General features: G+C 34.1%; 2 protein-coding genes across 2 annotated transcripts in view; both read right to left on the bottom strand.

The window, feature by feature from the left end:
- Window positions 1–363: 363 nt before the first annotated feature.
- On the bottom strand, window positions 364–10,394 carry LOC111044253. Its single transcript, XM_022329346.2, has 2 exons — window positions 9,488–10,394; window positions 364–2,077 (listed from the first exon to the last, which is right to left on the bottom strand). Exons 1-2 carry the CDS (start codon window positions 10,149–10,151, stop codon window positions 1,170–1,172), a joined length of 1,572 nt encoding a protein of 523 aa, XP_022185038.2. The 5' UTR covers window positions 10,152–10,394; the 3' UTR covers window positions 364–1,169.
- A 4,491-nt stretch (window positions 10,395–14,885) lies between these two features.
- Window positions 14,886–26,818, bottom strand: part of LOC111058341 (PI-PLC X domain-containing protein 2) — a 117,582-nt gene continuing 105,649 nt past the window's right edge. Inside the window, exon 7 of the mRNA XM_039424529.1 lies at window positions 14,886–15,035. Within this exon, the coding sequence (XP_039280463.1) occupies window positions 14,995–15,035 (41 nt within the window). The 3' untranslated portion in view covers window positions 14,886–14,994. The remainder of the gene's footprint in view (window positions 15,036–26,818) is intronic.

The raw sequence follows: 26,818 nt of genomic DNA, 5'->3' as shown, positions 1-26,818 counted from the left end.
AATTAAAAAAAAGGCAAATATTGTAACAAAAATACATAGTGGTATTTTTCTATTTTACTGAGGATGACACCCACATGAATTCTAGACTAATGCATGAGTGATGATACGGATGATGATGATGAGAGATGAGTGGACCTACAGCTTTAGGTGAGTTCCGAATAACCAGGAAGCTATTTTCAAATTCATAAATGATATTTAGAGGAGTTCGCCTCTTGAAGTGGTCACCCTTACAACGGGAACAGCAGGCGAATATCTTATCGATAGCTTATCAGCGCGGCCACGACACCAATCGTTTCCGCGCATAGAATAGCATGAACACTGATTTCCACAAGAATGACCGGTTCACTATTTGTTCCAATTTTAGTGAATAGAAGCGATTATGGGTGAGCTCTTGTGAGGATAAGGAAATTAGGAATATTTGGTGAGAATTTCCCGTTCTTAAATATTCTCAATGCATACAGTATTAAATTTTTACATTGGAGTGAATTTGAATTTCTATGTTAAAAAAATATAAATATCAGTTCTTATGTTTAATTAATTGTTGTCCATGATAATTCATATTATGGTAAACATGATATGAAAGGTTAAGGATTCTTTTACAAGATCCAACTCGTTTTTAATAATATGATCATCATTTCATTACAATTTTCGAGCATTCCAGATACGGTTCCTATATTTCAGCTACAGAGGAAATTTGATCCACAATAATCTTCTCATAATGACTATTATAAATTTTTAATCATCTCTCAATAATGTAAAAAAGATTATTGAGATAAATTTCGCTCCCCTTGTCTCCTGGTGAATAATACTCGCGAAATTCGAACATTTAGACAGAGTTTGATTTGATCAATTCGCACTTCAAATAGCACTCGTCATACTCATGAAGTTTAGTAGGATTGGTTCAAGTTCATAATTCTCTCTCATTTATAGAATGTGTAGTCTACGTGATTCTTTATGGGTTCTTCACACCAAAATAGTTTAAGGTAGCCAGTAGCATTACCTTGCATTTTTTCCTTAAATCAATCGATCATTTTATCTCTTTTTGGTCATTTTCATTATTTAGAAATTTTTTCTTCATTGACACTCAGCTCATAAAGTTGGTATCGAAATTAGTGTATTATGTTAATCTCCTCGCATTGCATCATTGGAATAATTATTATTTCCATAATTTAGATATTTCTATTCTTCTCCATAGACGAGCATTGTTCATTAATAATGTTCACATTATTGAATCTTGTTTCATTTCTGTTAGATCCAGCAGCGGAAAACACGAAATTGGCAAAATCGGTCTCACCTGAGGACTTCTGGGCGCTACAGGCCTGCTCCTTTGACACGCCCGAGTTCAGCAGCCAGTTGAGGAAGCGCTTCATGTCCGGAGGCAGCTGGCCGCACACCTGTCTTGCCAGAGTGTTCTCCACCAGCTTGTCCACACAACCAAATACGTTACTCATAAATTCATTTGTCACAGTTTTATTAATATTTGTGAACGATTGATATTCAACATCACTTTTCCTACCGAGTCCCAGTTCACTCTTCAGATTTCCAATCTTTGCTGCTTGATCCATGACACTCTGCATGAAACCATTTATCAGTTTGGCAGCAGCAATGTCATCACCATCAGAATCCACGTCAACTTTACGGATGGGAGATTCAGATGTTTTCCCAGCCCCATTTGGCTTAACAGGTTTAACAGGACCAGAATCTTTCGGCACACAAAGAGTGGTACCTTTCAGTTGCTCTTCACTGTCCACCTTAGCTGCATCTTCTCGCTTCATCATCCTCTTTCCTTGGTCAGTGATATTACCCTGACCGATCATGGCATTAATAACATTGCTTGGCAGACTCAAAATTCTGGGTTCGTCCAAAGACCTTGTTCTGATAGAGATTGCATTACATTGCAATTCACTATTTTTCAGTGCTTCTGGACCAGTATTATGCAGTTGAAGTTTTTGATCTACATCATTGGACTCTGGAAAGGATGATTTTTCGTCTACTGAATTTGAGTTGCTTATAATATTTTTCTTCAGCATGGTTGAAGTGTTGAGTTTTGTAACGTTTGTTTCAGTAGCAATTGAATCTGAAATTGTAAGAGTAAAATGTGAATGTAAGACCAAAGTATTATCGTCCTTTCCAATGAAGCAGCCATAGAGGTACAAGCTGCCAGGAACCCTTTCACGGTCCGATATCGGACCAACATTGGATATTGGACAAGTTGAACAAAGCAAGCAAAGTTGTTGTCTAACATCCAATGTTGGATCAGTTGGATCGACTAGGTCCAAAAGCTGGTCCGATATTCGTCTATTTTTTGCTTTCCATCCAACCTGACTGAAATTGGATAAAAAGTCAGAGCATGAGTGGAGGAAACGATCCTACTAGTAGTCAAACAAGCTGGACAACAAAACGATCCTATTTATATTCCTACTACACCTTTTCCAATTATATTTGAGAAAGTATTTAGTTAATTTGAAAAAGTATCAATTGTATTTAAGAATAGTCACTTGTAATTGAGAGAATGTCTGACGTAGAGTAGAATAGCCAATTGTGTTTGAGAAGTCGTAGAATGTAAATGAGAAGATATGAAATTGAGAATATTTCAGAATTGACATGTCTTGACTCTTCTGTAGCCTACAGTACAGGTTTGACTTGAGCAGGAAAGGATAATGTACACAGTAATCCAATGACTACCATAGGCTTTGCATGGGAGCACATTAATATTTTCAATAGTGAAAATATTTCCCCTGAACTGATCACGAATGATTTCATTCTCATTATCATTTCTATGTATTGTGGAGCTCTTCTTGGGGAACTACTATCGCCGCCAAGGTTAAGTCGACACACATATATAACGAATCCTGTACTGAGTCCCCAGTATTGAGGTTAGGAATTTGAAAATGCGTGCGTGGACGCTAAGTGAACACCAGACTGATTGAGTCACTACAAGATTCGATACAATCGTCTGAATCGCGGGAGGCATAAACACTCGCTCACCCTTGATTCTTCTTATGACTGATTGTATAATGATAAAAATTTCAGATGTAGTGTAGTGGTCGCTAAACACTGAGTACGGAGATCTTAAAACTATTACCTGTGATGAAACAGCATATAAAATCATACAGGTCGAGCAAAAACCCCGATGTAGATAATCTACGGGACTGCATCTCTAATAAATTCTGAAGGATTAAGATAGGGTACTGAGGACCAGAGATCGTTCGGAATATACTTCGAGAACAGAGTCTTGTCGGGCCTTATGCTCTATTGTAGGAAATTATATTATCTCCAGCTGCATCTGCCATACAGTCGAAAAATTCGCTCCCAAGCCGAGGTTGGTCACAGATAAAAGCTGATATATGAGCAGGTAAGGACAGAGAATAGGTAATCTCGATCTGACCCCACACACTACATCCACCTAGATCTGTTCCAATATCCAGGTTGAATCAATTATTTCAGTGATCGTACTTGATCGGTTCTTGATAATATAGAACGTGTCAGACACAATAATTGACAGGCTTAAGAAATAATCAAACTCAGAAGACGAATTGACAAAGTGGAAATATAATATAATAAAATATATAATTTGACAGTGCAGATTTGAAGATTGAATTACAGATTGAGAATAGTTTAACATCGACAAAATAACTAGAAATTTGCTTGACATATGATTGGCTTAGACTTGCCAAAGAGATTCATTCACCATGTGACTCAGTTGAAACAATAATTTATAATTTAATATTTCTATAAAATTCTTATTATATTCGAAACTGTTATAATTAATTTTTGCTGCTCTTATCAATGATACAATATTCATGCTATGATCTTGTTCATTACTACAACATTCGACATTGTAATTTCGTGAGTAATAAATAATTTTAACAATAATACATTTTATTATTTTTTTATTTGAAATTCTTTATCCTTTTCCAATGGTTCTTAATAGAATGGTTCTTAATGGTTCTTTTAGAAATAATATTATAGCTTGCATCAAAACCTGGTTTGACATCTTCTTCTCTATACTTATAAAAGGCTAAGCCCAGACAGACTGAAATCACACCACAGCCCAAACTACTGAGCCTAAAAACTTGAAATTTTGCACGATTGTTTATGGTAGCCTGAAAACATCCACTAAGAAAGGATTTTCAGAAATTTGCCCCCCTGAGGGAGCTGGGGCCCCCCAAAATTTTGTACTTTTTAACCGCTCATTGCACATCAAAGTCATGAGGAACTTTTTTGTTCAGCTACGAAAAAAATTAGATCTATGCAGAAAAATTTCGATCAGGAGCACAGGGGGGTCCAGGAGAGGGCATTTTTCGAAAATGTTGATGTAAAATCACACTACAGCTCAAATATTCTTCAAACATGCTAGACGCGCACTAAGAACGGATTTTGAGATATTTTGCCTCTAAGGGTTTCAAAGGATGAAAAAGGATCCTATTAAGTAAGGCTATGAACATGGTAAGGTGAGTGCCATATGTAAATGAGATAATTTATTTATTAACATGTGATATTCTAACATATGTTGTAATCATTGGAAATAACAAAATAATATGATAGAAATTCAAAAAAGAACATCTGTTCTGTTATTGCTTTCTACCTGATTCCACTCAACCTCAATAATATTGTTCTGATAATTGATAAATATGTTTAATAATATTATTATTAATATAATAAAAGTATTGTTTTGATAATTAATTATTATCATTAATATAATAATAGTATTGTTTTGGTAATCAATAAAAATATTTTTATTTTCACAAACTCTGTATAATTTATAATGGTGAATGTGAAACAGCTGCATCAAAGAAATTATCTCAAAAACATATGTTTAGGAAAACCATAGTTTTGAACTTCGTTTTCCTGATGCAATGTATAAGCCTACACGTGGCATGTATTATTAATTTTTCAGCTAGAACAATTTTTTGAGACTGCTAAATAAACGTCTACAGTTCTATCAATGCTGTATCGGCAATATGAAAACGCATGCAGTTAATATGTCTTTAAATAAAGGTGTTGATATCTACATGATAATTTTATTCTCTACCATTTTCATTTAATTAAAATTTCAAAATTATTCAAGCCTTGATAGAATGATTGACTCACTGTACAGTCAGTCGAAAATTTTAATATTGAAATGAGGGGTATTTTGGCAAGCTGAACAAAAATGTACGATCCTATGCACCTTTTTGATATTATTTCTTCAAATGGAAAATGAGTTTTGTGGGTTGTCAAAACTCCCCCTGAAAGAGAACTATTCATTTTATCCTATCTTTTAGTAAAATAACAATGATTTCTGCATTGAATAACATCTTTCTTGCCAACAAGAATCGAACTCTTTGTGAATTTAGATATGACCTACACTTTAGATTTATATAATTCTATTAATAAATTCATGGAAATTGAAGTAATTTTTCCAGTTAGTTGATGAAATTGATTATCAATAGAGAAAATGATTATAATTTTATCAATACAGAAGTAGTTGAACGAATTGTCGATGTACTGAGTACTTGGTCAACAATAATTCAATATTGGTATTTATCCAATCATTATTTTTTTCAGAAGTTAATTCATTTGAATTAGAGAATATTTATAAGCTCCTATCAATTTATCATTTGTAACAATGAATTCTTCAAAACATGAATTTAATCAAATTCGGAGGAATGCACGGTTTGCTGCGTGGTTCGAGGTTCGGTTCGGCATGTGTGGACGCACCTTAGTTGTTACAGGACATTTATACAGATCACAGGCCAAAGCAACATAATAATCTATCTTCTTCTTCTTCTTCTTCTTCTTCTTCTTCTTCTTTCTTCTTCTTCTTCTTCTTCTTCTTCTTCTTCTTCTTCTTCTTCTTCTTCTTCTTCTTCTTCTTCTTCTTCTTCTTCTTCTCTTCTTCTTCTCTTCTTCTTCTTCTTCTTCTTCTTCTTCTTCTTCTTCTTCTTCTTCTTCTTCTTCTTCTTCTTCTTCTTCTTCTTCTTCTTCTTCTTCTTCTTCTTCTTCTTCTTCTTCTTCTTCTTCTTCTTCTTCTTCTTCTTCTTCTTCTTCTTCTTCTTCTTCTCTTCTTCTTCTTCTTCTTCTTCTTCTTCTTCTTCTTCTTCTTCTTCTTCTTCTTCTTCTTCTTCTTCTTCTCTTCTTCTTCTTCTTCTTCTTCTTCTTCTTCTTCTTCTTCTCTTCATTATTAAATATAACTTAATATATATTTTTTGTTAATATTTTGTGAATAAAAATTACGAGTTGATGAGAGATGCGAGTAATTCCTTATATTTGATCCAAATGGTAATTCATAATACAGTAGTCGGAGTCACTGCAATCAAAAAGTTTTTATTCTGTACTATAGCTAATAAATTTCATACGTATTGATTGTCCATAATGTATCCAGTGTCCATAATGGAAGTAATTGAACTACTCAAAGTTAATGGCTTACTGGTCCCTCATAGATTTATAGTATTCCTGGTGATTGAGCCTGTCTTTTTCAGCGTTGTCTATTAATAATAAAGCTTAATTCACAACTAGCTTACCCAGCGTACTTCGTACCGCCAATGTATCTCATGTTACACTTCACTTTATTTGGTGAATCATGAAATTTATCTGACAATCAACATGTTCATTTACATCTCAATACGGACTTCCTAAGTGCTTAGTCATGCAGCATTCATTATTACGAAAACATATTATTCTTCTCAATCAATTGGTAGTTATATCCATCAGTAAAGTTTCCAATTAAAAAAGAAGGTTATATCAGTGTTTCAAAGAAAAATATTCAATGTTTTCATAGCTGTAGATTGTCGATATATGGTCCAGGAAATATGCGATGTACGATGAATCACACAGAATTCCATATTCTTTCCATTTTAGGATGAATATAAGCTAAGCTAAATTCAAAAAATTGTAAATTATTCTTCCATTCTTCAGTAATTAATGAATGCAATATGAATAATATACATATATACTATACAATATATATATACTCTCTTTCATTAGGTGAATAATTTTTTTCAACATCTTCCAGTTTCTCAATGATAGGGGAGTGATAATTATTTGTATAGGTCTTCTAAGGAACCATTATCAACAGCTGGTACCAATCAACTATACTTCAACTCCAAACTACCGTTTTAATACCAGTACACAATAATTTATCACAGGGTGATGTGTTTATTACAGCTGGTAACTTTAGATGCAAAATCATATTATCACAATATGATCTTGAATCATGATCATCTTTTCGTTCTTCAGTAGCCGCTCGGCCGAAAATTTCGAAAACATATGTTTGTAAAATGGATTAATAAATAATTATTATTAGCCCCCCTATTAAAATTTCTGTTCAGAAACCATCCCCAATATTCACACAACATATTCCCAAAGTTTCATGCCGTTATGTCAAGTAGTTTTCAAGTCCACAGGGAACAAACAAACACACAAACAGACATTCATTATTTTATAAATAGATTTCCATTCGGCTCAAACAAAAGCCTCTCTAAATGAAGGTACAATGATAAGGATTCAGTTCTGTTGTTTTAACATTTTTTCAAATCACTTTCAAAAAGTTCATGTAGTACCTACTATTGTGTTTGAGACACTTCTGGCGCTATCATAGTTTCACCACTATTCTGTTCCACAGTCCTATCTCTTGCAGTCGTTAACTATATCTATAATAATTATATAAAGTAAAGCTGGCTTATGCACGTACGGGATAGGAAAATTATGTTTGATGCATCATCACGTCTGAACTACTGGACTAATTAACTTGAAATTTTGCTTATAGATTCTTAATTAACCAAGGATGCTTATAGGCCTATTCTCAATTCTTTAAAATTTCATTACGTCAATTTTTCATTTTGTCAAGTTTTAAAATACATCCTTGCGAAGCACGGGTTCTTGCTAGTTTATAATATTGAGTCAGTCAGCTGTGTCTCAGCTGTTACAAAACATCTGATCCATTGTAAACAAAAGTGTAACCTCCAAAAAGTTCAACGAGCAATTCATAAATGGTTTGTACCTAATTGGCAAAACAATTATAATTTTATTAAATAATTCTTTGAAAAATGTGTAGTACAAAACGGTACTCTTATCTCATACTCAGCTGTTGATAAGGGAGCCTTATCGCTCGGGTGCTAACTGTTTGTTTGGCAAACCTTCTATTTTATAAGTGTAATTATAATTTTTCTAGTTAATTCTCTCCTTTCATGAGATTTACTCAAAAAATTCATCACAGTATGTATTGACAACGTGACTTTAGTCTACAAACATTTTGTGAAATATTGCACTTGATGAAGATCAAATTCTCAATGTTTACGGCGCAATTTAACTTCATTATCAATCAATTGAATCTCTTGATCAAACAATTCGGCAATTCTTCAATGGATTTTGAAACTTCAAATTTTTTTTTCAAAAACTGAACGTTTTATTGGAATATTAAATATATTATCATATTATTTTATATGAGTACAGTTATGAAAATTAAAAGTTCTGGAATTACTGGTTTTTTAAAAGCATTTCCCAATCACAACTGACAACTTCTCGATTTCAAATCGTATGATCTCAAATATTGGAATGATACTTTCTCAAATAAAATTCACTGTTCCCAATTACAAGTGATGACTTCTCAAATACAAATGACTATTCTCAATTAAAATTGAACTTTCTCGAATACAGTTGGAGAAGGTGTAGTGATAAAACAAGTCGGACAGTGAATGGCCCGCATGAGCAATCACTTCCTCTTAGTTTTAATATAATGGAAAAGTAACAGAACATATAAGCAAACAAATCCTTTTCGAATTGAAAAAACTAGGTACTCTTTTGTCGTTTCAAAATTTTTGTCCGCCATCTTGGAACTACCATTTTGAATCCAACTTCTACATCCAACAAGTTTTATTTAAAATTGTAGATCCAAGATAGCGGAATAAAATTTGAAACCACCAAAAATTAGTTTTTCCAATTCGTCCAAATCGAATAGGATTCCCAACAAAACTTACTGTCAAAATATCCTTGTGAAAGAAATATTAAGCTGTTTCCATAAATTTCATCAGCCCTGCATATAAATTAAATAATTCTGATCATTGTTTTAATAAATGTTGAAGCCTTAGAAAAACTTCATGCTTGATAAAGGTAATACTATTCGAGACACTATAAAACTATTGAATACTTATAAGGATCTGATGATTGAAATAAAATGAAAGTCATCAAATTTGAAGAGTCGAATCTATTTTTTGTAGGCTAGATCATTGATCATTCTACATTGGGAAACGCATATTTAGGAAATGTAATGAAACTAAAATCAGTGTTGTCGGAAAATAAAATTTAGAAACTATAACTATTGCTCTAGACTTTAACTTACGTCTTTTCCTTTAGTTTCTCAATTATTATTTTAAGTCTATTTCATGATGAAATATGATTTTAAATCTCTCTATTTGTCAAAAGAAATGTCTATTTGCAGTTTCATACAAAGCCCTTGAAAAAATACACTTGGTTATCTAAGAACGATTTTTCGATTTAGTCTTACCTTTCATCAAAGATTTATAAATAATTTCTGTGTCATTATTTGAATCCAATGTCTCTGACTGGAGATCTTGGTCTTTACTGACAACACCTCTCCTGGATATCAATCTCTTTTTTCTCCGCTTTTCTTCTTGTATTTTCCATTGTTTTTCTTTCGAACTAAGCATGTTCTCATCTATCTGTTGAAGACGAGCATAATGCGCATTCTTAGCTGCTTCTGCTTCTTCCTTTTTCAAGCCAACATAATTCAAATAGTTGCGCATAATATTATTTAAAGCGTCTGATGTCATATCATCTCTACTGTTATTATTTCTTCCGAATTCGGAATAACTCACCTGAGTTCGGCTAACATTATCACCGCCTCCACTTCCATATCCTACTTTATCATTGACCACCTTCATCATTCCTTCACCATTCATGAGAACGCTATTCTCATCTTCAACAAGCTTTTCAGCGTATGCTAATAGTTGATCCCCACCCTCTTGCAGAAGTTCCTCCAGGCTATTGGTTTGAATCACGTCTTCATCTGAAGATTTACCATCAGAGACACTAATTAGATTTTGCAAACGAAATCCTGTGTAATGTACAACATATATTGACGCAAGTAAGATTAATACAAATATAACCGTGTAAGTGATAACTGCATTTCTGTTATTATTGAACTGCATTTTTTACTGCTCTGTTCGGAATAGAAACTGTCAAATTACTTCTTGTTCATTATTTGTCTACCAAATTATTGATTGAAATGAGTTTATCATCGCAAAATCAAGAAAAAGAGTTAAGTTTTGATTTAATTTACCCAAATTCAAAATAAACAAAAACTTCACAGATGGTTTCATGATAATATGAACAAAGCCTATTGGCTATGAGCATCTACTGATCTGCACCCTGTTGGATGATCATCAAAATTTAATTCATCATTAGGCCAAAATTTAACACGCAAACTATAGGGATGAAGTATATAAAAGCCCATTTTTTGTGTCCAATGAATTCAAACTCTTTATTCAAAAAAAAATAATTAAACAATCAAATGCATTCCAAAAATCAAATACAATATTGTTTCCTAATTTCTAATAAGTGTTCCCTATAGGCTACCCTGTGTGGGGACAATTGAATATATATAATAAAATATTTATATACAAATTTAAATATTATATCATGAAGAACATAATAATTGAATACGGTATTATATTGAAATAAATCAATATGTCAATATTTATAATCATTCTTGCACACATTTATACGCACACACATTCACATATTATGCGCACACACATTCACACATGCGCACAAACACAAACACACACACACACACACACACACACACACACACACACACACACACACTCACTTACACAAAACTTAAAACTATGTACGGAGTGGTTGCTGTTTTTTTTTCATATTTAGTTCAATTTTATTCATAGTTAACGTTTCGATTTTTTCAAAGTGCTGATGTAATTAGACCATAAATGAATGCGTTTTGAAGAAAGAGACAGTGATTGAAATTTAATACTGTCTTACTGTTTACGCATACCGGACGGGATTTGTGAGTTCAATGACCTTTGATTGTTGCAGTGTTCATGTCGTGTAAATTATACTAAATTTAGACCTATATTAATTTAGTAAAAAAAATCATTCGGGTTGTCTAGTTGTAAAATGAAATTCTTGATTTCTTTTCTAAATAACTGACGTGACGTTATTTTCCTTGTTGTAACTGGAAGTGAATTGAATACTTTTATAGCTATGTATTTGAAGTGTCGTCTGGAATGTTCTAATCTTGGTTTTGGGAGGTTAATGTCCTGTGAATTCCTGAGGTTTATTCTTTCTCTCATCTGTTGAATATCGAAATTATTTTCAGCTAAATCCAGCAATGCTTTGAATAGAAAAGAATGTCTCACTGATAATATTGATAGTTTGTTCTCTGAAGAGCATCATTGAACTATATTGTTTAGGTTTATTACAAATTATTTTTAATATATGTTTCTGACCAGTAATCACAGGTTTAATATGAACATTGTATGCACTCCCGTAGCATATTATACCATAATTTATTCTAGAACCAATAATTGCATGGTACAATTGTAACAATACTTCTTTTGGACATAACTGTCTGAGGTAATAGAACTTCCTTATGTATACAAATAACTAATTTTTTATCTTCTGTATATGATCTGACCAAGTGAGCCTACTATCCAATATGAGGCCCAGATACTTAACTGTACGTGCTTGTTTTATTGTTTCACAGTTACACAATATATTATTCACCTGTTGCCCACAATCTAATTCATGGAAGTAAATACTAGTTAACTCCTGATCCGTGTTTTGAAGATTAAATTGTATTATATTAGATTTGTCTGTGTTGATTTATTTTCGCAAAACCACCACCTAAGGTGCTTAAGATCCATTTCTAATTTATTTTTAAGTTCTTGATTTGTTTTGGCCGAATAAAATATAACTGTATCATCTGCAAAAGATGTAATCTTTCCCTGTAAGTCACCATTCGTCAAATCGTTAATAAAGACCAGGAATAAAGTACTTGATAACACTGATCCTTGAGGAATACCTGTAATGTCCCCGGGTTCACTCAACGTATCGTTAATTCTGACCCTTTGACTCCTATTAGATAGGTAGGATCTTTGAATGTAGAATCAACTTTAGTATGATGAATTTGAATAACATATAATTATTTTAATATGAACTCTTATAACTTCAAATTGAAGTTATTCAATTAATTTGACAGTTGGATTTCATAATATTTCGCTTTCAAATCAGATCACATTTACATAAGACAGCTGAGATGAGAGAGTCGAAATGTCATGAATAAAAGAATTTTCAATAAATTGAAATATCGTCATCTGCTTATTTGTAAACAGATTGATACTTAAACTCGCTCTAAACTGCCAGCATTAGTTGAATCAGAGAGATTGATGTCATTCATATGGAATATGCTGACAGTATGATGTTAATCTACATAAAGGATATGCATACAATCTCTGATTTTCATTGGATGCTACAACCTATTTTCTTCATCAAACCAATTGAAGGGGTCGGGATGAAATAATAGTGTGCCAAACAACATTTTCTGGAAAAATAAACTACGGCTTCCATCTGTAAGCCAATATGCTAAACGAGAGTTCATAATGCATTATGTTGCTGTAATATGACTACAGAGTGCTCTGCTGATAAAATATTATCGCCCATAAAAATTTTAAGGCAAAATTCCGGTCAAGACAAGCTCAAGCAACTTAGGTATAGCAACATAGCTATAAGCAACATAGTCATTTACCATGCAAAATGGAATGCTAAGGAAATCTTGTGTTTGTGAGTGATACTGATGATTCATATGAATTTATACACAATTCTGAAGAATATCCTGACTACTTACAATTAGAAATACCTTCTAAAACCCAATTTGATGAAAGTGTTGCTCAGGACTATATTAACCAAAATAATGATCGTTCAGTGTACAGTTGGTTATATTTCTATGATATGTGTTGAAAACCAAGTTATAATGATATTTTTCCTACAGTTACCTTGAAAAGTGGCCATATCTGCACTGATTACATAACGCAAAGAATCACTTTTCGGCTCTAGTGCGGGAAAATTTTTTTCTGCACTCCAGATTTGTAACATGGCAACGCAAAATAGTTAGTAGGTTATATGGAGCACCAGTGCAGCAAAATCAAAATGAAGTTGGTAACAGTGACTGTGGTATAGTGTTGTTATAATAATATTAAGGACAACGACATGAGTGACAGCCGCCCCTTCATTCATTTACTACTACATTATTATTCAATTTTAAATAAATTAAGGTTTTTATTAGTAATAAAATCACACAGAGAAACATTTGATGGATTTCAGGCAATTTTACTCATAATTACCCACTTTTCATATTCAATGCTAACTGTAGGAAATAAGTGCGCAGGGAGTGGCCGTAGTCGAGTGGATCAGATGCTGGCTTTATGATTCAGAGGCCCGGGTTCAAATCCCGGCCGGGCAAGATATTTATCTCGGGCCACTCCCGTGTTTCGGATGGACACGTTAAGCCGTCGGTCCCGGCTGCCTAGAAAGCAGTCATTAGGTCATGTCAGAGGCCCTGAAATTGATCAGTTGCGACCTGAAAACTCTGACACCAGACCTGAGCCAGCCAGGTCACTCGATATTATTATTATTATATTATTATTATTATTATTTTTAGTGCGCAAAGTTCCTCTGCTGCACTCAACAAACCATTCCGCCCTCGCCTACGGCTCGGGCGTAAACGTTTCTTTCGGTGCAGCAAACTGTCACTTTGCGCACTAGTTGCACAAATAACTATTATTGGTTCTATTTCAAGATTTCCTGTTTCTCACTTTAATAAAGTCTTCCTATCATTTCAGTGCAGTTATAAAACAAAAATGGATTTGTGGCTTCGCACTTCATTCTTCCTATAGATTCAAAATAATTGTTGCTTGACACTATCCTTATAGAGTGATACCAATAGTCCATCTGCAAGAATTTCCTAACCTGAACAAGGAAATCGTTCAAGAGTGGGAAGAAAAAATGAAACATGAAAAAGAGTGAGATGATTAAAAGAAGAAGGAATGAAAGCCAACAGTACATTCATAAAATTGGAGAATTCATCAAGTCGGGGAAGTGATGAAATTTGAAGTTGCATTTTGAAATATTTGAAAGTAAAAGTGCAATAAAGGCCAATAAAAATGATAAGGTCTGCAATTTGAATAAATCAAACATTGGTTCCTGATATCAGGACACATGTTTCTACTGTCATTTGCAAAAATCGAAAAATTCCAAAGAAACCATTCCCCCGTATAATAAGACCTTGCAGGATGAGTCGATTTTGAAACGTGGACTAATAAAACATTTATTGAGATTGAAATTATCAAGATGAATTTTTTGATCTTGAACAACTGAATCTTACATACGGACTAAATTCTCTAAAAAAGCATCAATGGCTTAAAACTCAAGTTTTCAAACATAATTATGACGTCTCAAATTTGAATTTACATCACTAATCATCCTTGGGCTATTGAAATTCTTTTATATTCAAAAAAAATATTAGGCTACTCGATTATTGAAATCCAAAATGTGTAAATCAGCATTCAATCTTTCAATTTTGATAATATTTTTGTGTCAAAAAAGTGCCAAGCCAAAATTTCTGTTGTTATACTATTTTGAAGGTCCATTTTAGGACATACTTTGTATGAATGTCCATGAGATACCAAGTTTTATCATTTATCAATAAATCTAAGTAACAGTAGAACCAAAAATATTGTTGATATTACATACACAATTATTTGAGAATTTGATTCAATTTTGAAACGCCTATACCTCGAAATAAGAAAAATGTGGCTTGGCACTAATAATAATAATAATAATATAATAATAATAATAATAATTAAAAAATCTTTATTTCACATTCTTACATAATTCATCGTTGGAAAGAATACATTTTTACAGCAATGGCCACACGGCCGTCTGCCAGGAGTTGGCTTTTAAGTAATACAATTTTTATTTATTTTTTAAATCATACATACATTTTATCTGCAAACCTGAAAAAGAAATTACAAATAATAGATATATATTATAATTAATCAATCATTGTGTTCTTCTTATTTCTAAATTCCTATCTTATCTCTATTTCATGTGTTAAATTCCTCAATGAGTTGCGAGCGATATCTCCATGCAATTCTCACATATTTTATTAATTTCTCCCAGCTCTCACCATTTAACTGCTCTATTACTTGCTGCTCGGTCAATTCACGTTTACCCCAAACCTCCCATCTAATTTCTGATAAAATAGAACATCTTCCTAAGGAATGATATGTGTCCTCCTTCAATCTGTCATTACACATTGAACAAAGTGCTTGGTCTCCGTCTCTATCTATTCTATAATTGAGAGGCCACAAAGCTGCTCTTGACTTCAGTATCCATCATGGCTGTTTCTGCTCTATTAAACTTCGCATTTATAATTATAGTCCCTGCCACCTAAATCCTGTTTTAATTTTGCATAGATGTCATGATACCTTGCCCTTCTTGCCCTCTCGCTACACTTTTCACGAAATTCCTTCATCATGCAGTCCATAAGTAGTTCTTGTTGTGCTTCCTGATTGACAATACTTGTTCGGCTAACGCCTACTTCGCATTGATATTTGTTGCCTAAATTCTTCCATTCCTTGAACCAACCGATATTTTTTTCTATCATGACATCGGCTAAAAAACGAGGCAACCGAGATGTTGGCAACTTCAATACTTTAAGAATGTACTTATAGTGCAATCTAAAACTATAAAAAAACAGAAGATTTTTCCCTGTTTCTAAATACAAAATGTAGTTGGGTGTTCATCTAGGTAGGGAAAATAACTTTTTGATAAAAAATCTTTGAAAAATTTCTAGCTCTTCAAACATCTTGTAACCCCAGACCTGTCCACTATAACTCACAATCGCTCTAATTGCTGCATTGAATACCTCCCATTTAGCTTTGACTGAAATTGTGTTGTTAGTAATTATACTGCTCCAAACTGTATTCACTCCACACTTAGCTGCTGACACCCTATCTTTTATGTGAGTTCCGAACCTCATGGTGGCCGTGAAGATAACCCCCAGATATTTATATGTTCCTACTATTTCAATTTTCTCTCCACCCCAAAACCATTCTTCATGACTAGCCAATTTCCCACTCTTTCTAAACACCATTATTTTTGATTTATTCATATTTATTTTGATTCCCCATACCTCACAATACGATTTAAGTTTATTAATAATTCTCTGCAGAGCTTTGGGTGTACCTGACAGCAGCACCAAATCATCGGCATAAAGTAAGCCTCTAATATTTCGATCCCTAATCCATAACCCATCTCCTACATAATCTAATAAATCATTAATGAATAAGGAGAAGAGGATCGGCGATAATAAGCAGCCTTGTCTTAAGCCGCAGTAAGTTTCGAATTCCTGTGTTAGCCCCTTAGTGGTCCACACGGCTGATTGTGTGCATTTATATAATTCCTGTAGCATTTTTATTAATTTAAATGGTATTCCCATGTTATATAATTTGAACGACAGTGCCTTACGGTCAATGAAATCGAACGCAGCCCGGAAATCGACATACATACAATACACTTTAATGCCTTTCTTCGCTATTTTTAAAGTGACAATACTTTACAAATTGAAAATGTTGTCTACTGTAGAGTAACCCTTTCTAAAACCGGCCTGACTCTCTGTTATAACATTGTGTTGCATCACATATTTTTCCAATCCCCTCAACAGTACACCTGCAAAAATTTTGACTCCCGAATCTAAGAATGCAATGCCTCTATAATTCTCTACTAGCGCCACATCTCCTTTTTATGGATTGGGAAAATTATGGCTTTACCAAAACTAGAAGGTATCTATGCCGGGTGCTTTACCCTCTTTCAATTTTTTTAACACTTCTAATATTTCGGCATCCAAGAGTTGATTTTCGCAACGGGGCGCTGCATACAAGAACTCATCCGCCGCCCCTTCTAATGACAGTAATCTTTTAAAATGGTTAACCCAATCATCAGATGTTATATCAGCCGAGCATTTAAGTTTACTAGGTTTAATAGTTTATCAGTTTCCAAAATTCAGTTGCGTCTCTTATCTCTCTGAACTTATCACCTAGAGTTTTGAAATAATTCTCCTTTTTCAGTTTACACAGTAATTTATATGCTTTATTTGCACTGAGATACATGCTCCTAGTTTCTTCATTATTACAGGCTCTATATAATTTTAAATTAGCAAAACTTCTATCCCCAGCCTTCCTACAGTCCCAGTCAAACCACATTTGTTTACAAGATTTCCCATTCCCTTTTGTCTGATGCGCCTGTTTCCCTGCTGCTTCATAAATCATTTTTAAAATATCTGTCCACTTTTGCTCAATATCCTCTTCCCAAGTAAAATCTCTACATCTTATTTCTAAACTATTTTTATAATTTTCATAATTCTGTTTCACCCATTATAATTTTGGTACTGACTTAAGCGTCCGCAAAGACTGACTCTCTTCTACCTTCAAATCAAGTTGTACAATAATAGGCATATGATCGGAGAAAATATGGTTACCAACACTAAATTCGCGCACTAGCCCTAATATATTCAATGACATTAAACAGAGATCAATAACGGAAGATCCCATAGCTCCAACAAGGCTTGGCACTATTTCATCCCGACCCCATCAATTTTTTTGGGAATAATGGATTGATAGAAGAAAGGCCTTACTAATATTACTGTTATCTCTACAATAACGGCACACAATACTACAACTATTTTGCGTTTTTCAAGCAACATCCCTATCCTCCCCGTGTTAAATTGTGGCTTGAAATACAGTAGGGGTATTCACAATGTTGTTTTAGCCAGCTAAAGTGCTATTTGATAACACTCTGGATTGTGAACGCCCCATCTAGAACCATCTGCTATTAGCCAAGGTCTATAAATACAGGTCATGACACAATCCCGTGATGCATTGCAAAATCACCATTTTATGGGGTCCTAGTTCACCAATTTTCAAATTTATCAGCTGTTATCATTATAGATTAAACAACGTTATTTTGTGATAATGTTCAAGGGATATTGCTTGGCTTTGAATTGTAAAATAAATTGTTCCGACAGAATAATAATATTATTTTCGATTCAAATATATATAAAAGCGAAATGGCACTCACTCACTGACTGACTGATTGACTCACTCACTCACTTACTCGCAGAACTAAAGATCTACCGGACCAAAAACGTTCAAATTTGGTAGGTATGTTCATTTGGCCCTTTAGAGGCGCACTAAGAAATCTTTAACTTTAAGGGAGGTTTTTAAGGGTTTAAAGTTCGTCTTAGCATGTATATTCTTCTTATTCCAATATCTTGAAATTATAATTGAAATGTCCATACCTTATGTTAATATAGAACTATAATCTAGAGAGAGTACCTCTTCGAAACAGTGTTTCTGGTAACTAAATTAAAAATTTTGTCAGGTTGGCATTAAGTTGAGTTGACTTTGTTGGGTTGGCACCAAGTTGAAGATTGGAAAGCATTTATCCAGGACCTCCTAAATACCAATTTATCCAGTACCTCCTAAATACCTATTTAGTATGTCCTGATTTATCTCGGAAAAATGGATTGGGTACTGCTACTTCAATCAGAGCTATTCCTGGGAATATTATTTTACTAGCCGTCAGGCTTTCTTCGCTCGCCATATCCGTTTAGCAAGACGTTTAGTCTGGACCCCCGACTGGATCGTCCTAACATAATTATGATAAAAATATGACATAACATTTCAAATTTGGTAGGTGTGTTCAGTTGGCCCTTTAGAGGCGCAATAAGAACGGATTTGGAAAAATTTCCAAAGATATGCCCAAAATCTGCGTTTTTTAGCGTTTCCTCAGCTTTTCTGCGTTTCCTCACCTTTTTCAATAATTGATGGAAATATATTAAAAAAAATCAGTAGGTACACAGGTTTAGCTGAGGGGGGAAAATTTTGTTCGCCAAAGATACACCGATATAGTAACAAGTGTTTTTCGAGATCAAATTGACACAATACGTTCAAATTCAGTACAGAGGTTCCGCTGAGGTCTACATGCAGGCGATCGAAGCGATCCCGCTTATCTCATTTTTGGACAATTCAGTCGGGGGTCCAGAATTCGGTACAGAGGTTCCGTTGAAGTCTACATGCAGGCTAGCGAAGCGAGCCCGCTGATGTCACTTTTGGACGACCCAGTCGGGGGTCCAGGGGGCGGAGCCCCCTGGCTAGACGGATATGGCGAGCGAAGCGAGCCTGACGGCTAGTTCAAGGGATATTGCTTGGCTTTGAATTGTAAAATAAATTGTTCCGACAGAATAATAATATTTAGATTCAAACTAGGAAGCACATCACCAACATATTTTAGAGTTTTTAAAAAATAAAGGGCACTACAAGATTTTAATATTGTTTTTATTCATTTAAAACATCCAAATATATCGAAACGTGAAGGATGAAAAATTGAATACAATGAATAAAAGCTTTCACTTCAACCAGTTTTATTTCAAAATCATATATACATTATACATAAGACAGATAATCATGTAAGAGTAATAATACGAATATATAAAAATTTTTGTACATTCCCATCTACTAAGGATTTACAAGACAATGCAACAACATCTAATCTGATCTTTCACAACGTCATCTAACATCTCATCTAATCTATCACAAAATAATAAGGCATTGAAATTTGGTAGTATACATGGAATATTCAATCGAATGATTGAATTTCAGAGATCATTACATGATGGTAAATTTGTAATGTTGAAGTATATCTAAAGCCGTGTCCACACTGAACAAATGTTCGTCATACAAGTTCGGCAAACGTGTTTGTTGAGGAGCTCAGGGACAAACACTTTTTTAACAATTTGGTCAATCATTGTTTGTCAAACAAAAATTTACTGTTTTCCCAAACATTTTCAGTGTTGTCAGTTGTAAAATAAAACCTTTGTTCAGTGTGGAGACGGCTTTAGAAACCCTTCAAATACTGAATCACTTTTGAAAACATTTGAAGATTAATTGAAAAGAACACATCTAATATTAAAACTTTGAAGGAATAATTTACTGAAAGAAAAAATTATCATGTTTCAAATTTACAGCATTAATTAATCTTGTTTCAAACCAGGCAACTTGTTTTCTTATGGAACGAGACTACAACAAAAAAGGCTGTAGGCCTAATGAGTGAGTTCATGTCTACTGAAGATTATTGGGAAGTTAGCAAGTAAGGATAAGAAGAATTTCATGTTTTCCCTGACAACTATATTATTATGAAAAATTACACAACAGTCGTCTACAATATGATTCTTGATGACAAGGGCAAAAAACTACAAGGTGTATTCAATAGCTTCAAAGACTGTTGTAACCCGAAAAAACATACTACATGCTACATGTAATAGAAGTGAAAAATTCAATGAAAAGAAACATAGAGAAGATGATTTTGTTTCACTTTATACTCATGTGAGAGTATTATTACATGACTTGATTCGAGAATGTAGACAAGATGCTTTTGGTTCTAATAACACTGAAATGGAATTGAAACTGATTACGGAAGGCGATCCCAAGTTAGACAATGGGGTGCAGACCTTCAGTCTTGCTGATATCTCTTCCAAGCAAGTGGAACAGATTCTATTTAATCCTAACCTAGAAATAGTTAACTCTAGTCATTTATAAGTCAAGAAAATGAACTAGCAACAACCTAGTAGATATACTAGGAATAAATGTGGCTATAATCGTGTGTATGCGACTTGTGTATAAGACTTGTATATTATACTTATCTGTGCCAAGACAAAAACATTTTGATAAAATGTGTGAAACAACCAGGCCTAGTGATCGCCAATGCATTGTATGGAGTACACTCCATTGACACACAAGGAAATGATGACAACACTGACTATTTCTGTGGCTCGCTGAGTATTTCATAAACTCCATCCTTAGATGGCATGGTTCCAATCTGTCAGAGATGAGGATTAATTGGACCTCAACTCGATCCCGGAGCTGATGTCAACATTCTTCCAAATTCAATCCACAAGGAATTGCAGAAAAAACTTGGTAACTCTCTCAACACTTTACCATGCGCATCCTGCCTTGAAAGTTGGAATGGAATGCACAACGAAGTGAAATTTACAGATTGTTTGAAAATATCAATCAATGGATGAATAGGACAAGAGAATTCTATGTTGCAGTTAATGAAATATGAGGTCCAATTCTAAGTAGAGACTGCTGCACAAAGTACAATTTGGTCAGGCAGATTGCAGAATCAACAGTAAGTAGTTCCAAGTCAAATATTATTAGTGAGTTCAATGCTACTTTTTAAGGTACTGGGAAAATAGATAAACCATACAGAATTTCTCTTTAAGCAGGCAGTGAACCCTTCATCTATTCCACCTCACAGGGTTCCAATTAATATTCAAGAAAAACTAAAACAAGAACATGACAAATTGCTTAAGCTTAGCATTATATCACAGTCACCTAGTTCTTCAGCTTGGGTGAATAGGTTAGTAACTGTTGAAAAGCCAAATGGTGATAGATCACTTTGGTATTACCATACTAGAGGAGATTTCAAGTAAAATAAAAAATTTCAAGTTTTTCTTTGTCTTTTTTTATTTTTCTTTATCTTGAGGCGCGTTTAGAGAGGGAATGTAGCATGTGTGATATGGTACATACCCACCGAGCTCAATACTACAGATATAGGTGTGTTAGTAGTAGTAAGCATAGTCAGCATTAACATTCAATAAAACCAATTAGTGGTCTGCGTGCCGTTTTTGTTCTTCAACTCTGAACGTCAGGGTGATGTCCGACGATTCGGTGAATAATATTTCTTTTTAAAAACTTGTTGTCTTCTTAGACAACCTTAACTGGCGCCCGAACAGAGACGGGTGAAGTAAAATTCGCGATCGAAATTTAGGGTTTTTCTGTGAATTTCAATAATTATTAACACCAGTTCTGATTTGATTCCGCGATAGGGAGTTTTGTGAAGTAATGTGTTATGAAATGGAGTGGTATCATCATCATCTTAATCCTGGCTGGTAGAAGTTCATTCAACTCTTGTCATTCAGACTCCTTGAGGTTGAACCAGCGACCCTTACTCAGGAAATTGCTTGAGGAAGCAGAAGAATAAGAAGACGAAGACGTTCCACTGCAGCCACCAACACCACCTGCCAAAGACATCATGGATGATGTAGCAGCAGCAGTGGCATCCCTGCAGCCAGAGCAACAGGCATCTGCAGCACAGGTACCAACTATTTCAAAACCATTACCTAAGAGTGATCTTCATCTAATCCCCAATTATGATGGAAATCCAATCAAACCCATTTCAATTCTCAAAGTGGTAGAAACTTTACTAACTGGAAACTGTACAAGTGACATTATTGAAGCTCCAGCCAATAACTTCCGTTTACTATTTCAAATTAAGAAAAGACTCCATGATATGCCCAAAATTGTAGTTATCAACAGTACTTTTGCAAATCAGTTAAAGAAGTAATCACAATCTTGAAAAACAATTTTGCGGACAATCTATCTTCTTTTTACAGATCGATAGTTTGATTGGTTGACAGCCTTCCATCTAAATCTGTCCATTGCTATTCTCTTCCATTGTACATAGCTAATAGCACCCAGATCCTTCGTCATCTGTCTTAAATACTGTAGCCGGGATCTCCCACGACCCCTTTGTTCATGAACTGTACCTTCCAGAATACTTGACGTGAATACGTCATGTCTTATTATGTGACCAATCCAAGAATGTTGTCTGGCCTTGAGAAAATTCCGAAGAGATCGCTTTTCCACTGCCCTCTGGAATACCTCCTCATTCGTAACACCACACTTCAAAAGCATTTAGAGTCTTTTCCTCAGCCTTACCAATAGTTCACGTTTCAGACCCTTGAAGAGCTATACTCCAAATGCAACTCTGCATTAGTCTCTTTCTTATTTCCAACGTTAGACTATTTGAGGAAATAAGCTGCCTTTTACTAATAAACATACCCTTAGCTTCTCTGATTCGGCGCTTTATATCCAGTCTATCTTTTCTATCTTGTGATACAATGCTTCCAAGATATTTAAACATTTTGACTTGCTTCAGGGCGTGATTATCTAATTTAATTGACACATTCTATGGGACTTTTGAGCAGACCATTACTTCTGTCGTTATCTTTTTATCGATCAGTGCACTAAATTAATACTGAAACCAAATCCAAAACAATATCCTCTAGTATTTGTGAATACACTTGAAGAATAACGTATCACCATAATTTTTAGGCACAGACTTGATGGTGTTCACAGTGAATTTTTGGACTTTGTGACTAACCAACTAAACAAACAAGTTATCAATGCTCTAGTTGAAGGACTTCCATACCAGCTAGGAGCCCACCTTCAAACGTTAAGAGTGGAAAATCTACAAGATGCAAGACAGGCTATCATTAGTGAAAGCAACGCTGTTCTAAAACACTTGAATTGTCAACCGATGTTTCAAAAATGCACTATAAAAATTACAATACTCATGAGAAATCTCACCACAACAACCAAACTAAATTTAAAAACTCTGAACATGTTCAAGCAAACATCAACAATCATTTCCGAATCAATTTCGTCAAAACAATCAGCACTAACAGTTTCAATTTCAACAATTCAAATCTCAGAACTTTCAATACAGGAACCCTAACCAGCATGTGAATAACCAGAATAGATTTCAACAAAATCAAAATACTGACATATGCAAACTGTCTCGAATCTAGAAAATTCCGTTCATTTGACTGAACTAGTTGAAACAACTGAAGAAGTCGATAACTCCACAGCTATCAGACAAAGTCAAGAAACTCGCCGAAGCTTACCATGATTTTTTAGGAGCAGGCAACACTCAAATCAATCAGGGATGATTGAAATGATGAAGTATTGTGAAAAGAACGAGTTGCCTTCTTGTGTGTAGATGATAGTAAAATACTTATTGATACTGAATCCAAATATAATTTTGTTCGAATTATTATGAGACTTTACCGTGTATTAATGTTGAAAAATATGAATTCAAAATCAAAACACCAGCCGGAGAAGGTACAGGACATTTGCGTGTTAATTTAGATTTAAGTTCTGTGCATGCTAGTTTGAGTAATGAATTGTATTTTGTACATGACTTTAGTTCTAATTACGATATTTTTCTAGATCACAAACCCCTCAGTAGAATTGGAGCTCAAATTGATTTTCAAACAGATTGTATGATTACCCCTGGAAAAATATTAATTAAAACAGTCAAATTATTGAATTACTTCTGTTAAAATTCACAAGGGAATAAATTCTTTGAAACTACCCCTGATAAGCAGATCAGATGCAAAGCTAGGCATCATGAATATACTAGCTTTAGAATTGAATGAAATACTTGAAAATGTAACTGATAGAGATTTTTATGAATTTGAATATTTTTTTATGTTAAAAGAGATGTAGATATCGAGCGTCTTAAGATTGGAGAGTGTGAATTGATGGATTGTTCTCGTTCTGAGGAATCCTTAACTCATGACAAAATCTCCCAAATCATTCAACTTGACCATATTGGCAGATGTGACAAAGACCAAATTCTGAATTTAGTTTATGAATTCCAAGACATACTAAAATTAGAAAACACTTTACTGACTGCAACTCACTAAAACAGAGCAACTGAAGATTCTCCTGTATATACCACAGATTATAGGTATCCCATAGCCTTCAGAGACAACATTAAAATCGAAGTTCAGAAATTACTTGACGGAAAAATTATCCAATCTTCAAATTCACCTTACAATTCCCCACTCTGGGTAGTACAGGAAAAGCTTGACAATTCAGGAAAACTTAATGTACGTTTAGTAATAGACGACCAAAAAATTAGCGACAAGACAAAAAGTGACAAGTTTCCTCTCCCAAACATGGAAGACCTTTTTGGAAAAATTGGAAGAGCAACTTATTTTACGAGTTTAGCTGGCTTCCATCAACACGGAGTAGAAGAAGCAGATATTCCTAAAACTGCATTCAGCACAGATGACAGTCATAACAAGTTCGTAAGGATACCTTTTGGCATAAAGAACGGACCACCAAGCTTCATGAGAGCTATGAATCTTATATTTTGTGACACTCCAAATGCATTGGTGTATATGGATGACATAATCATTTTTTCTGACTCATTTGAATAACACCTGACAGATTTGAGAAGAGTATTTAAGAAATTGAGAGATTATCAATATTGAAGATTCAATTAGATAAAACAAACTTGTGTATTGGAATATGGGCTTAAGTACACTCAACAATAAATTTTCCATTTTTCAACCGAATTTGACTTATGATGCATGATTTTGGACCACCTTGACAAAGTGTAGAATGAAGTGTAGTACGATGAAATCTGAGCATTGTGTCAAAAGTTATAAGTGTTTGAAATTTTGATCCTTGAGGTATCCTTAAGCGCGCCTCTCCACTAGGAAATACTGAAATGAAGTGCATCTAACGGGTGATCCTCATTGAACATAATCTAATGAACTTATGTCATTGCGCGAAATATCAATGTGAGAACAATGTAGTTGGTGATGATGGATGAAGCTGAAAATTAGGTGTTTTCACAATACAAGGAGCATTGTTGTCAGGTGTACCGGGAGATCTATATGAGATAGAGCGTTCTATCACATCTCAGATTATAGAGCACAAAAATACGCCCAGAGGGATTTTGCATTATACATCTAAATGCTAACAATCGGAAAATTTTGTTGATCAAAAACTAAAATTCATCCATATTGATTTTTTCTTCAAATTTCACTCATTTTTGAAAAATCATAACTCAGTACTCATTGGAGATAGAGAGTTCCGAATGATCTCATTTTATTCAGAATTTTATAATCTAAAAAAATGGCAAAAGCCAATTTTTCTGGAAAATGAGCCGAAAATACAAGGTTTTTGGGCCACTCTGTATTTAGCACAAGGAAATTTTGCATGAAGAAATTGGTTCTGGACTTTCTTATGTACCCAAATAATATATCAAAAAATCAGAACTACAATATAAATTGCATGCACCAATGTATGAAGTGACTGGACTATGGTTATTCTATTGACATCTGGGTATTGTGAAGTACCTCGTGTTAAAATGTATTGGTAGATGAAAGATGATGTTTGGAATAAGGGGATTGCTGAAGCTATGCCAAGAGATACATTTTTGTCTATCATGAGGTGTCTGCATGCCTGTGATAACAATAACTTGAACAAAGATACAAAGTTTGCAAAAGTGGCACCACTTTGAAAATAGCTGAATGAGCGTTGGTGTAGATTCTTTGATGGTAAAGCTAATCTGAGTATTGATGAAACTATGATTCCTTATTAATAATAAGGACCTCGGGAGGAAGACTGTCCCAACTCAAAAATTGTCAATTTTGAGTTGGGTGTGCATTTCAGTAGTTTTTGATGTCCTCTATCTGGTGGAAGACTGTTCCAAGTCAAAAATCAATGCTATAGCTCTGTATTACACATAGTATAGTCTTCCACTATTGATAAAAGTTGCATTCTTTTAGAAGAAGACTGTGCCATTCTAATTAGAACAGTCTTCCATCGCGATCAGCTGACTATGAGTCCATATGGTTTGGTGGAAGAGTGCTCCAACTCAAACGGTACAGTCTTCCTCTCAAGCGGACGTCAGAAGCAGTAATATTTTCAAGGTTATTTTGTAATGGCACATGGCATTTTTTGATCTCGTTGATTGTGAGGTTATGTTTTCATTGTGACTTCTGAATAATTCACTCTTCAATTGAAGATTAATTACATAAAATTTTCAATCTAAACCGTGTTTTTTTGTATTAATGGAAGTTATTTAGTTATAT

This window comes from Nilaparvata lugens, chromosome 1 (assembly GCF_014356525.2).
Source record: "Nilaparvata lugens isolate BPH chromosome 1, ASM1435652v1, whole genome shotgun sequence".
Lineage (NCBI taxonomy): Eukaryota > Metazoa > Arthropoda > Insecta > Hemiptera > Delphacidae > Nilaparvata > Nilaparvata lugens.
Note: the sequence above shows the minus strand (reverse complement) of the source record. Positions and strands in the feature narration are given on the sequence as shown.

Bases quoted from the DNA above. Each gene is read 5' to 3' on its own strand.
- LOC111044253 (XM_022329346.2), bottom strand. From the start codon at position 10,151: ATGCAGTTCAATAATAACAGAAATGCAGTTATCACTTACACGGTTATA. The intron at 2,078-9,487 runs GTAAGACTAAAT...TTACAATTTCAG, and splicing joins TTATAAATCTTTGATGAAAG to ATTCAATTGCTACTGAAACA.